At 40.6% G+C, this 12,404-nt stretch overlaps 1 protein-coding gene across 1 annotated transcript in view; it reads left to right on the top strand.

Annotated features, from left to right (window-relative positions):
- The first annotated feature begins 1,306 nt into the window (after nucleotides 1-1,306).
- Nucleotides 1,307-12,404, top strand: part of CUBN (cubilin) — a 283,623-nt gene continuing 272,525 nt past the window's right edge. Inside the window, exons 1-4 of the mRNA XM_047868193.1 lie at nucleotides 1,307-1,573; nucleotides 8,667-8,796; nucleotides 9,943-10,038; nucleotides 10,594-10,632. Of these exons, the coding sequence (XP_047724149.1) occupies nucleotides 8,674-8,796; nucleotides 9,943-10,038; nucleotides 10,594-10,632 (258 nt within the window). The 5' untranslated portion in view covers nucleotides 1,307-1,573; nucleotides 8,667-8,673. The remainder of the gene's footprint in view (nucleotides 1,574-8,666; nucleotides 8,797-9,942; nucleotides 10,039-10,593; nucleotides 10,633-12,404) is intronic.

Genomic DNA, 12,404 nt, shown 5'->3' with positions numbered 1-12,404 from the left:
TCGTTGGAATCATTCTCTCAGTCAGCCTAAATAAGAAAAACACATTAGGTTTGATATGAAAAGTATTTAATACCAGAAAACTCCTAGGGAATTGTTTATGCCTCGTATAAACATAGTCTAGGAATTGTTGACAAAACCTGATTTAGCAGTATTTCTGTAATAAATATAGCCCAAGCTTCTATAAAACACACACACACACACACACACACACACACACACAAAGGGACAAAGGCTTTGGTTTTTATAGATCTTGGAATAAGGGCACTGAAAAAGACCGAGAGGTGAGGTCATCTCATCCTTCTTCCTGCCCTGATGACAACACTTTGTATCTTCCCACAGATCTGTGTGGCACTTCAATTAACGAATCTCCTGGGAATGATGGTGCTTGGTCAGGCATCAGCCTTGTGAAAACATTCCTCCCATGATAAATCACATCAATGAAGCAAAGCCTCCCATTGCCAGAGAAAGATGCTTCTGTGTGCTTCTCCACAATTAGAAGTACAAGAGGCGGAATTCTGTAGTGTGCCAATGTCCCCAAAGTCGTCTTTTTCTCCCTGCCCCCGCTCAGTGGTGACAGGCTCACCTCACTTGCTCTCCTCCTCCATCGTACACAAAATATTGTAACAAAACTGCATTTCCCCCTTTTCAAAGGATCGGATCCAATGCAAGTTGCGATTGCCGCCTACGCGTCCCTCACATCCAGTGTTGGTGCAATCTGGCATTTTCCTCTGACAGTGGTATGAACCACGGTGTCTGAATCTTCCACTCTGCTGCCTTGTTCAGGGAATTTCAGGAGTCACCAATTAGAAAACTTATTTTGTTCTTTTTAGGTTACCTTGGAAAAGGAATGTCAGGAGGGTTTGCCCATGGTACTCACCAAAGGTAACCTCCATGTCACTGCTTCATACCTTCATGGAAATAAGTTCAGATGAATCCAGTGACGTGCTGAAATCCTGGTAGGTAGAGGCTTTTGGAGGTAGAGAAAGCTGTGTTGTTTCCTCAGTGGCTTTTGGAGCCACCAATCCTAGCAATTTATGTTGCCTCTGGTATGTGCCTTATCTTTGACCAGTCCTCATCTCGCAAGGACACAAGAGCCCCTAGTACATATTTTACATTTTCTAGAATAGGTGGCACGAGGTTGAGTTAACATGCAGATTGTATGTGTATGTGTGTGTGTGCCTCTTTCATTCACATCCCTGGAGCTGTAGTCCTGTGTTACATTCCTTCCTCTAGATATGAATTTTCTTGTAATATCCTTCCTGGTTATGTAGGGATTATCATACTTTTAAAAAATCTGAAAAAAAACCAAAAAACAAAAAACAACCCAGGGAAGTCTTCCGAACTCTCAACAATGTGTAAATCTACCTTCTTAGGAAAATCTCTGCCAAACCTGAATTATTCAAATGGTAATGATTAACTCATAATTCTTTCCCATTCTACTCAAGGATAATTGCAACCATCATCGTAATGAGTGTGGAGAACAAATGCCTGGATTATGTTCCCTGAGTCAAGACCACACTGCTTTCAAAAAGATCAGTTCATCACAGTAGTGGATTTGGTAATTTCCTGGGAGGTAATGCATTTCCCATAAAATGAGCAAATGAATGGTTTTAAACTTACACCAATTTCCATAATTATTTTATGTAATCCTTCATGAAAATTGAATAGACAATTGGAACAATATTGTATTGCCTTGAAATTTTGTAGAAAGTCACAAAGCTAGCATATGTAAATGTGCCTTTTAAGCAAAGTTATGTCCCTGAAAAAGAGAATGAGTTAAGTGTCATAAAGATTACAAGAGATCATTATATTCACCAGTGTTTCCATTAATGGCTAAAAATGCAGATTAATTCTACAGTGTTTTCTTTTAAACTGATATGAAAATTAAAAGGGACCAAAGAATGCAGTAAAGGCAGATTAGAGCTATAAAATGAGATGGGAACGAGACACAGAGTGTGAGAATCTAGCCCTTCTTCCAAAGACCTCTGTTTTTCACCCCTCTCCTCACTCCCACACTGATCAAGCCCTCCACAGATAAGTTCAGCTGGCCTGCCAGAAATACCACACCAGTGTTATTTCACTCAAGACATAAGAGCAGCTCTCTGGATTAAATCACACATTTTCAACCTGCCACTTGAGATCCTCAGTCAATGCCCCCACCTTTACCCAGCCACCTTTCTCCAAAAGAGAAAGAACCACTATGTCTATAAGTCTGCCTAGATTAGGTTTAGGACCTCTCTTTCAGTTTGGTACATCCTGTTTCTCTAATAGCATATTGGTATATATTTTGTCCCCCGTTGTCATGCACATCTTTATAATGTTATGCTATTAGAGCTTTCTAGATGTGTACATATGCCTGTATTACAAACTACAGGAGGTCATGACCTTTACTTCTTTGAATTTTCCTCATTGCTGAGAATGTCATAATGTCCGCAGTAAGTGCTTATTAAGCATTATTAAGACTATAAAACAATGGAATTTGGATGAAGCTGGTAGGAATGAAAAATGAGCCTCGGTATATAAAGTAACAGCAGAATTACATTAACGTAGCATTGTGCTCTCCAGGAATTTGGAGAAAAGATAGAAAGCAAGGGTGTAAATAAAGTTTATACACTTAGCAGTAAAATTTCCCGCCAACTTTCCTCATCCCTGTATAAAGCTAGAGGATTTTTTTTCTGAAGAAAGTGAATGTCCCCAGGGGAAAAATACCTTCAAAAATGGACATTTGGAGTTCCTCAGTGAAATTACCTCAGGTTGCTGTTGGTCACCCCCATGCTAAAACTTACTGGTTACGAACACCATCCATGCACACAGAGCTTATCATCCACTCTTTAGTGTTTTATGCTTAAATTTAAATGGACACAAAAGGATCAATAGGTATTTGAGGAAAGCCTCCAACACAGAATAGAAAGACCTAACAAGCAAATAGGAGAAAAAGAGCTTAGAGAAACCAGACACCATGTGGTAAACAGGAGAAAGCTTCAGAAAAGCAACTATAATATTTTTCAAGTAATACGAGATGTTATAACCATGAAACAAGAATAAGAAAGCGTTTTTAAAATTAAAAATAGGAAAGTTTTTAAAATAAGAATCTTAAAGATAAATCCAAAAAACTCTTCATGACGTAGAACCAAAGAAGATAAAGAATTAGAAAATAGAAAAGAAAGTTATGAAAAGTTAGGTCAATCTAAGAAATAGATTGGAGAATGGAAATAAAGATGCATTTGGAGACCACGTGACTCCTTATTGAGTGAAGATGCCCTCACCCCCCTGGGGGAGGAAAGGAGGATCTTTGTAAAATGCAGATTCAGATTCATTGAGTCCAAGAACGAACCTGAGAGTTTTGCATTTCTGACAAGCTCCCGGCTGATACCTGTGCTGGGTCTGTGGATCACGCTCTGAGTAAGTAGCAAGGCTGTAGTTTGGGCCATCTCTGGATTGATCTCTGCACCCATCGCGGATGACTAAACCACTTGCAGAGTGAAGCCGTGGGACAGCAGTGCATGGCAGGTGTCCCTCAGATCTCTGTGCTTCCAAATCTGAACTCAGGGTATTCTCTCCAAAACCTCATCCCCCTGATTATTCTCTCTTATTCAATTATCAACACCTCTGTCCTTCCAATTTCTCAAACAAGAAACCTGAACACCAACCCCTCCCCCTTAACTGTCCCAGTACTTCTATTTCCTAACTATTTATTGCACTGTGTCCTGCTCTCTCTGCCACTGCATCCAGTGGGGCCTTCCCAGTTCATGGCTCTTTAACTGTACACCATCGTCCTCACTAGCTCTGGGTCCGAGACTTGTCTCTGCGGGAATGCTTGTTAAATACAAACGTGACCATGTTAATTAATCTCCTGCCTAAAACACTCTCACAATTCTTCATTATTTAAAATAATGGGGCTCATTGCAATGACATTTCAAAGTCCTTGTTGGTATGACTTCTGGTCCATTTTAGAAATTTCATCTCCCACAGACCCACACTGCTCTGGTCCTGTTGACTTCTAACTTAGAAAAGTTGACTTCTTTTCTAACTGGGTGTCCATTTTCTCTGTCTGAAACTCCCAGTCCTATTAGTTTGCCTGGAGAACTGTTCATTCTGTAAGACACAGCTGGTCTCCAGGGAAACCTGCATTGCTCTTCCCAGGCAGAGTTAATTCTCTTTCCTATTAGTGTTTTTCTTTTTCCTTTTTTTCTTTTTTGTCCTTATCAGTGTCCTGACTACAGTGACCCCTTGTTAACCAGCAGTTTTCCTCATGTGAAATTTTAGTATATTGGGCTTTCCCTCCACGTATGTTTTTGATGACCACAGGGTTTTCATTTGTGCATTGTGTTGGGAATTACTAAGAAGGGTGGGGACTGAGGATTCAGAATAGAAGAAGGGGGTGAAGCAGATGACACACAGAAGGAACAAAGGTTGTACATCTTGGAGAAGTTAAAGGAGGAAGAAAGGAAAAGGCAGTTCTGAGTCTTACAACTGGATTCTGGCGGTTCCGTCAGGGGAGAAAGAGGGAGAAGAGGGAGGTGAGACTTCTGTAAGAATTGCTGTGGAGCCCTAGGGAGAGGTAGGGAAGCCAGACCTCGAGGCAGGTTTGGGAGGGGTGTGGATTAGCTGCACGCCACACAGCATGCTACACTCCTAACTCCATAGACTGCACTCGAGGTCACCGATGCATGTCTCTGTTCTGGAATCCTCTTCCAAAAGAGGAGGGATGAGACCCCACTGACTTTCCTTGTACCCAAGATTTTAAAATCGACTGTGAATTCTTCTATCACTTCTTATTTTAACGAACCCAAACCCAAGTGGTGGGAGAGGAAGGAGAGGTATTATTATATTTATTTACATGGCAATAGCGCTTTCTATTTAGTGGAGAAGTATTTACGTGCCAAGAGACTGAATGTGCTAAACATTTTATACACCTCCAGTGCTATGATGATTATCTTTCTCCTGATGAAGAAACGGGGCCACATGGTTAGGAAGCGATGGAGCCCTTGAACCCAGATGAGTGAGCTTCAGACCCCATGTTCGTAACCCTTCTATCACATGGTGTCCCCCTAGATATGACTGTGAAGGGAAGAATCCACAATGTATTTCATTTGTTTTCCTGTCGTTTTTATAGTGTGGCTAATACGTAAAGGGCACATCTAGGCTTTGTAGAATGCATTCTGGATTAGGGAGGAAATGGGAGGTTTGCTAGTCAATGAAAGACAGGGTTTCAGGTCCATAGAAAGTTTACCTTGGGGGAGGGAAGAGGGGTGATTATTCACCTTCTGAGTCTGAAGGTCTTGGATTCTAAGATTATTTTAATTTCTCTTTCCTGAAGAAATTCCAAATAAGGCAAGTAAATAGAATGCATGCGAATGCTGTGGAAACAGCAATTGATTTTTATATTTTTATATTGCTTCCCCAAGTCATCATATGCAGATGGTCTGACTTGTCTACTGATCTCAGCTAGAGCTGAGTAGGTGAGCTGGACGTAAAATTCCCCCTCACCAAGTCATTCAGAGCTTGTGAGGATATTTCTTTCTTGTTTTGTTTCTGTTTTTGTTGTGTGTGTGTGTTTTCCTATAGTGAGAGACGATTAGGATTGTATGCCCAGATCGGGAGCAAAGAAATTATCTTTACTCTGTTTAATAATAAGCCCATTAGTACCCCAGGAAAATCCTATAAAACAGGAAGTTCTTATCGAGATCATGCTGCAGACCTTTTCTATTGCAAGAAAAGATTTGCCGAGTACAATGATCTTCAGGAAAATACAATCGTGAAAATAGTTATGTTCATAGCTCAGTGGAACAGAAATGTCCTTTGTGTTGGAAGATTGGAACCCGTCTTATTTCGTCTGGTTCTAAGTTGACAAATATTTCACCAGGTCAAGCTTTCCCCCTACCCCTACCCCCAAGTTGTGAAGGTTTTAAACAAAATTGCGACAAATGTAACTTTAAAAGAACTATTCAGCTGGAGATACCATTTATTGTATTATGTCCCTCACTTAAAACAAACAAAATAACAAGAAAACTCATTGCGTGACCTCAGTACCCGTCTCAAGTAAACAACATCTTGCCAGTTAGTTTTTGTGGCTATGTTTGAATAGAACAGGTGTGAAGCAGTGTTACATTTCTTCATAGTATCAAGTATACCGCTTTCTTTAAGGGGGCAATTTTATGTAGATACTATCTAAAATTTCAGATGGCACCCCCAAGTTTTTCACAGACTCTTTTTCTAAATTTTTGAAAACAATGAGCCTACATGCAAAGCAGCCTTTTATTTCTCCTATAGCAACAGATTCCCATTCCATCTTTCTAATTCTGGTTACAATTTTTTTTGAGTTTATTTATTTATTTTGAGGGAGGGAGAGAGAGGGGAGGAGACGGGGAGGGGTGGAGAGAGAGAGAGAGAATATGAGTGGAGGAGGGGCAGAGAGAGAGAGAGAGAGAAAGAGAGAGAGTCTCAAGCCGGCTCTGCACCATCAGCACAGAGCCAGATGTGGGGCTTGAACCAATGAACTGTGAGATCATGACCTGAGGTGAAATCAAGAGCCAGATGCTTAACCAACTGAGCCACCAGGCGCCCCTGGTTTCAATTCTTTTTAAGTGTAAAATATACATAACATAAAATTTATCATTTTAATCCTTTTTAAAGTTCAGTGCCATTACATACATTCTCGTTGTTGGGCAATGGTCACCTGCATCCATCTCCAGAACCTTCTTTCATCTTTCCAAAGTGAAACTCTGTACCCATTAAACAATAACTCCCCATTTCCCTCCCCCGACCCCAGGGAACCACTGTGCTACATTCTGTCTCTATGCATTTGACTACTTGAGGTTCTTTGTGGCAATGGAATCATATAGTATTTGTCCTTTTGTGTCTGGCTTATTTCACTTAGCATGATGTCCTCAAGGTTCACCCACGTTGTAGTGGGTGTTCATTTGGGTTGCTTCCATATTTTGGCCATCGTGAGTAAGCTGCTACAAACATGGGTGTACAAATATCTCTTTGAATCTCTCTCTCTCTCTTTTTTTTTTTCAGTTATTTTGGGTATATACCCAGATGTGGAATTGTTAGATCACGAGGTAATTCTGTTTAATTTTTTCAGGAATCGCCATACTGTTTTGTAGTGATTGCACCATTTTACATCCTCACGAAGAGCACACAAGGGCTCAGCTTTCTCTACATCCTCACCAACACTTTTGTTTTCTTTTGTTTGTTTGTTTGTTTGTTTGTCTTGGTAGTAGCCATCGTAATGGCTGTGAAGTAGGGTCTCCTTGTGGGTTTGATTTACATTTCCCTAATGAATAGTGATGTTGGTCGTCTTTTCATGTGCTCTTAGGCAATTTGTACATCTTCCTCCGAGAAATGCCTATGTTCTTTATCCATTTTAAAACTAGGTTATTTTTTGCTTTTGTTAAGTTATGGGAACTCTTTATGCATTCTGGATATTAGCCTTTTATCATATATATAACTAGTAAATATTTTTTCCCATTCTGTGCGTTGCCTTTTCACTGTGTTGATGGTGTCCCTTGGGAAACAAAAGTTGTTTTTTTGTTTTTTTTTTCATTTTGAAGCATCCAACTTATCAATTTTTGTTGTTGTTGTTGCCTTTGCTTTTGGTGTCATATCCAAAAAAAATCAGTGCCAAGTCAAATGTCGTGAAGCTTTCCCCCTTTGTTTTCTCCTAAGAGTGTTAGCTCCTGTATTTAGGGATTTGATTAATTTTGAGTCAGTTTTTGTATATGGTGTAAAGTATGGTCCAACCTCATTTTTTTTGCATGTGGATATCCAGTTGTTTTAGTATCATTTGCTGAAAGGGTGTCTACTTTGTTTTAATGTTTATTAAAGGTAGCTGCTTCTGAAGCAAGGATTGTTTTAGTGGATGTTTCCAAAGCAGTTCGTTACTGTCTCAAAGGTCACACAGATAATGATTAAATTGTGCATCACTGAAAGGTAGATTTTGACCTCTCACAAGTTGAAGAGTACTGAAGATCTAAGATCATTTACCTCCCTCGGGAAGGAAAAGTAACACAGCCTTCCAGGGCAAAGAAGAGAGGACTGAAAGTTGCAGGATATTCCACAGGCCAAAGTACATCTGCCTGGTTTGCTTTCTCTAAAATCCCACACTTGGCTGGACTGGCTTCCTTCTTACCTGACAACCTAGGAGGGTTGGTGAGGAATATGTCCTCACCTTTTCTATGGAGTTTGGTTATTTTGGTGACATTTGCTGAATCAAATGGGGAAGTTGGAGAGCTCGTGCTGCAGAGACAGAAAAGAAATACTGACTTCCAACAGTAAGTAGACACGTGCATCATTGCTGCCGAGGGTGTAGGGCAGTGGAGTCATTAGTTTCCACAAATAGCCAGATAAGCAAAGATGTAATTTTTCTTGAGGAAAACAATGATGTTAAAAACAAATAGGGAAGAGCATTGAGACTGATGTATGGGATTATCTTCTTGTACGTAAATTATTCACTTACCATTTTGCAAACAAGGCAAGTATGCAATTAGTAGATGTCTCTAGGAAATTTGCAGGGAAAAAAATGGCAGATGAGCAGGGAGAATGTGGCTGAGTTGACCACATGGCAAATGTGTATACAGTCTATGTATATTCAGTGAGAAACTTTGTTGTTTAAAATTATATGCTAATTATTGTTGCATTCTCTGGTTTGATTTATATAGGCCTCGAATGGCTGCAGAGAAGGGAAATCTAGTGTTTCGTACAGGGTCTGCTCAAAACATTGAATTTCGAACTGGATCCCTGGGAAGAATTAAATTAAATGATGAAGACCTCGGCCAATGTTTACATCAGGTAATGCATTGGAAATATATTGAAGTAATTTTGTATATCTGCATATGGTCACTTAATTCAAGAGGTCTATATAAATCCATACCTTAAATCTTTAGCCCAGGGAACATAACCAGAGGTGAGATAAGTCCTAGTGAAGAAACAATGCCCTAGGGTTAATGATGAGCAGGAGTAATTCTAGTAGGAAGTGGCTCATTGTGTGGGTTTATGTCCTCTAATCCAGAGAAGGTACACAGGGTGGTACAGGAGACTCCTTCTCATGAGGATCAAGGAAGGAGAGGGGCCAGAGAAAGGTTTGGATGTGACATTTTACTTCTGCCAGAGAACAGAATTGGTCAATTATTCTCTTGCCTTACTGAGTGTTTTCAGTGTTCATTGTTTAGTAAATCATGCTGGTATATCCTTTGTAATGTTGAAAGCTGACATTATTTAGAGCTTTCTATGGGCTATCCATTGTGCTCAGCACTGGTGTGCATTACCTCCTCCAACCTCCACCACTGCCCTACGAGTTTGGCTTTATTATTTAAAAATTTTTCTTTTAATGTTTATTTGTTTTTGAGAGAGAGAAAGACAAAGAGTATGAGCAGGGGAGGGGCAGAGAGAGAGGGAGACACAGCATCTTTAGCAGGCTCCAGGCTCTGAGCTGTCAACCCAGAGCCTGATGCGGGGCTCAAGCCCAGGAACCATGAGATCATGACTTGAGCCAAAGTCGGACTCTTAACCAACTGAGCCACCCAAGAGACCCCAGCTTTATTATCACCCCATTTGTAAGGGAGGTAAAGGAAACTTTCAGCAGCACAGCAACTTGCCTAAGGACACCCAGTAAATGACTGAGTCAAGATTTCAAACCCAAGCAGTCTGATTCCACGCCAGGCCTCTTAACAAGCACTCCAAATTGTTATGAGAAAAAATGCAAATGGAAAGTACCTTGATAATGTTGTTCCTGAAAGGGGTAAATGGAATTATGCCGTGGCTATTTTAGTCTGGAATTTATTATACATGGTATTGTTTTGAATTTTATAATGATGGGCAAGATCTTAGTGTTTAAAATAGAACAGTACTCAAATTTTAAAAATTTTGTATCTGTAACATACGCATGATCTTTTCTCTAGCAAGCATTCTCCTCCTCCTTTTTCTTTTTAAAATTAGATCCAGAAAAACAAAGATGATATTACAAGTTTAAAAAGGAGTGCTGTCAGTCTGCCTCAGAATATCTCCAATCAAATCCATCAGCTTAATTCTAAGGTAAGTCTGACATCTACATCATTAAATAGCTCTCCTTCATTCAACTTTGTAAGCATCCATTTCTGCAGGCGATATACCAACTTTGGGTCCTCTTTAGAAATTTAGCATTGTGATGATGAACTTTCTGGTTAAATGACACAGCTCTAACAGGGGACGTAGAGGTAGCGAGGGCAGAAGGTTGACAATGCTGTGACAAGAACTTGTCGCATAAGTAGGTCTTGCTCCCTCTCTGATAGAAGCTTCTTATTGGTGAAGGGGATGAATCACTGTCGTTTATGAAAATCCCATCACTGTGTGCAGAGGAGCAATGAATCAACTCATCAGTGGGTTGTACTTCTTTTTTTTTTTTTTTAATGCCTTAAAAAAACAATGTATATGATGGAAGAGAGTAGAAAGGAGGGAAGCCTGGACGAGAGAGGGATGGGGAGGGGAAAAGCAATAAAAAAGGAACAGACAGACCAAGCGAGCCCCCAGCAGAGGGTGTTAGGAAAATAGGCCAGGGGACAGTAGCACATGTGAAATGCTAACCAATGCTTTCTCTTCCTCACCGCTTAGCTTGCGGATCTGGAGAGAAAATTTCAAAGCCTACAGCAGGTAAGTCCCATAACTACCACTTGGCTGACATCTTTCACTGGAAATGTGCTGGTACCACTGATGGAGCTGCATTCTCACCTGAGGGTAGATGGGTGATCCGTAACAAGGACTTGGCTCTTTCCCGTGATCCAATTCTCATCGCCGTTTATGCCGCCCAGGACATAGATGAGGAACCCAAGCGTCACATCAAGTGACGGGCCCCGGGTACCTGGGCATGTGAAGCATGTGAGCATGTGAAACCTTCTGAGTTCAGCATTTCACGTGCGCTGCCTCTTAACGTTGTCATTCTTTGACCATATTATGTGGGCGTAAGTGTGACCACCCAATTTGCTGATGTGTCGAAAGGCTGTGCATCTTCTCCAACATTAAACTCAGAGGCTTGGGGTGTATCACAAAATAGTTCAAACTTTCTTACAGGTACATTTGCTGGTAATTAAATTTGAGCAGTTTCTTCGAGAAACCCTTCCATGACTTCACTAGTACATGTTTGTAAACTAGTCCTTGTAATTTTAGACTTCTCACCTGTTCTGAAGTTGGCTGGTGTTTTTAAGATTTTCATAGGAGCTACAACCTTCTACCCAGAGAAATGCACAGAACGTCCCCATATTACAATTTTTGAATAAAAGTAAAGAGATTCCAGGGGTGCTGGGTGGCTCAGTCGGTTAAGCATCCGACTTTGGCTCAGGTCATGAGCTCATGGTTCGTGGGTTCGAGCCCGGCATCGGACTCTGTGCTGATAGCTTGGAGTCCGGAACCTGCTTCAGATTCTGTGTCTCCCTCTCTCTCTGCCCCTCCCCACTGTGTTCTGTCTCTCTCTCTCTCTCAAAAATAAATAAAATGTTAAAAAAAATTTTAAATAAAAATAAAGTAAGGAGATTCCAGGTTAAGAATCCCTTTTCTAATATTCTGGGTCTGTTGTGATGATGCTTCAAGTGCTGCCCTCTACTTTGGTGTTTTAAATTTGGCAGGCAAGTTCACATATGTATTCTCTTCCTGATCTTGATAATCAATTGCCCCTCAACCTTTATCTTCTTAGGGAGTAGTTGAATGAATGAAACAAGCAAGGAATCACACCTGTCCAGAAGACACAGTGCTAGAGTTTCCAGTCTCCTAGAGTGCTTCATTATTCCTGTGAAAGGTCAAGAGCTGGAGGCCATGGTCAAATTACTTCAGACTGTGTCCCTTTCCCCACCCCCCAGGAGGAATTTTTTAATGATTTTTGGATATAAATGCCTTTTATGCATTCCAATAGGTCAACGCTCTCTGGGTACAATAGTTAGCCATCGTTCCCCATTGTCTTCCTCCTGGCTGCTTACTGATTCCATTTCCTGCTGGGGCCCCATAGGCTTTTGAGTTTTAAAGCCCCAGACAACGTTGCTTTTGTATGCCAGAAAACTTCTAATGAGTTGTGGTTAATTTCCTTAAGAGTGTCCTCTGACAAACAGGGCTAATTGTGGTACCGGCACAAAGATAGATGGACTAATGAAAGAAAACAGACTCCAGAAAGAGACCCCCACATGCATGGTCACCTGACTTTTGACACAGGAAGAGAGAGGTGGTTTGGCTATAAGTGGTGCTTAGTCAGTGGGCAACCCTCTGGCTCTCGGTTTCATCTGTAAAATGAGGGGAACAGACATGACTTTCTCTGTGAGTCACTGAATAAAAAAAGAATGTAGTAATTACTTTGCCCCTGTTTAAAAACTTTAATTTTTAAAAATTTATTTTTTCGCCCCACTTTTAGAGAATTAGACTATGATTAGGCGAAGTTAATA

The sequence above is a fragment of the Prionailurus viverrinus genome, chromosome B4 (assembly GCF_022837055.1).
Source record: "Prionailurus viverrinus isolate Anna chromosome B4, UM_Priviv_1.0, whole genome shotgun sequence".
Lineage (NCBI taxonomy): Eukaryota > Metazoa > Chordata > Mammalia > Carnivora > Felidae > Prionailurus > Prionailurus viverrinus.
This window is presented reverse-complemented; position numbering and strand designations above follow the sequence as displayed.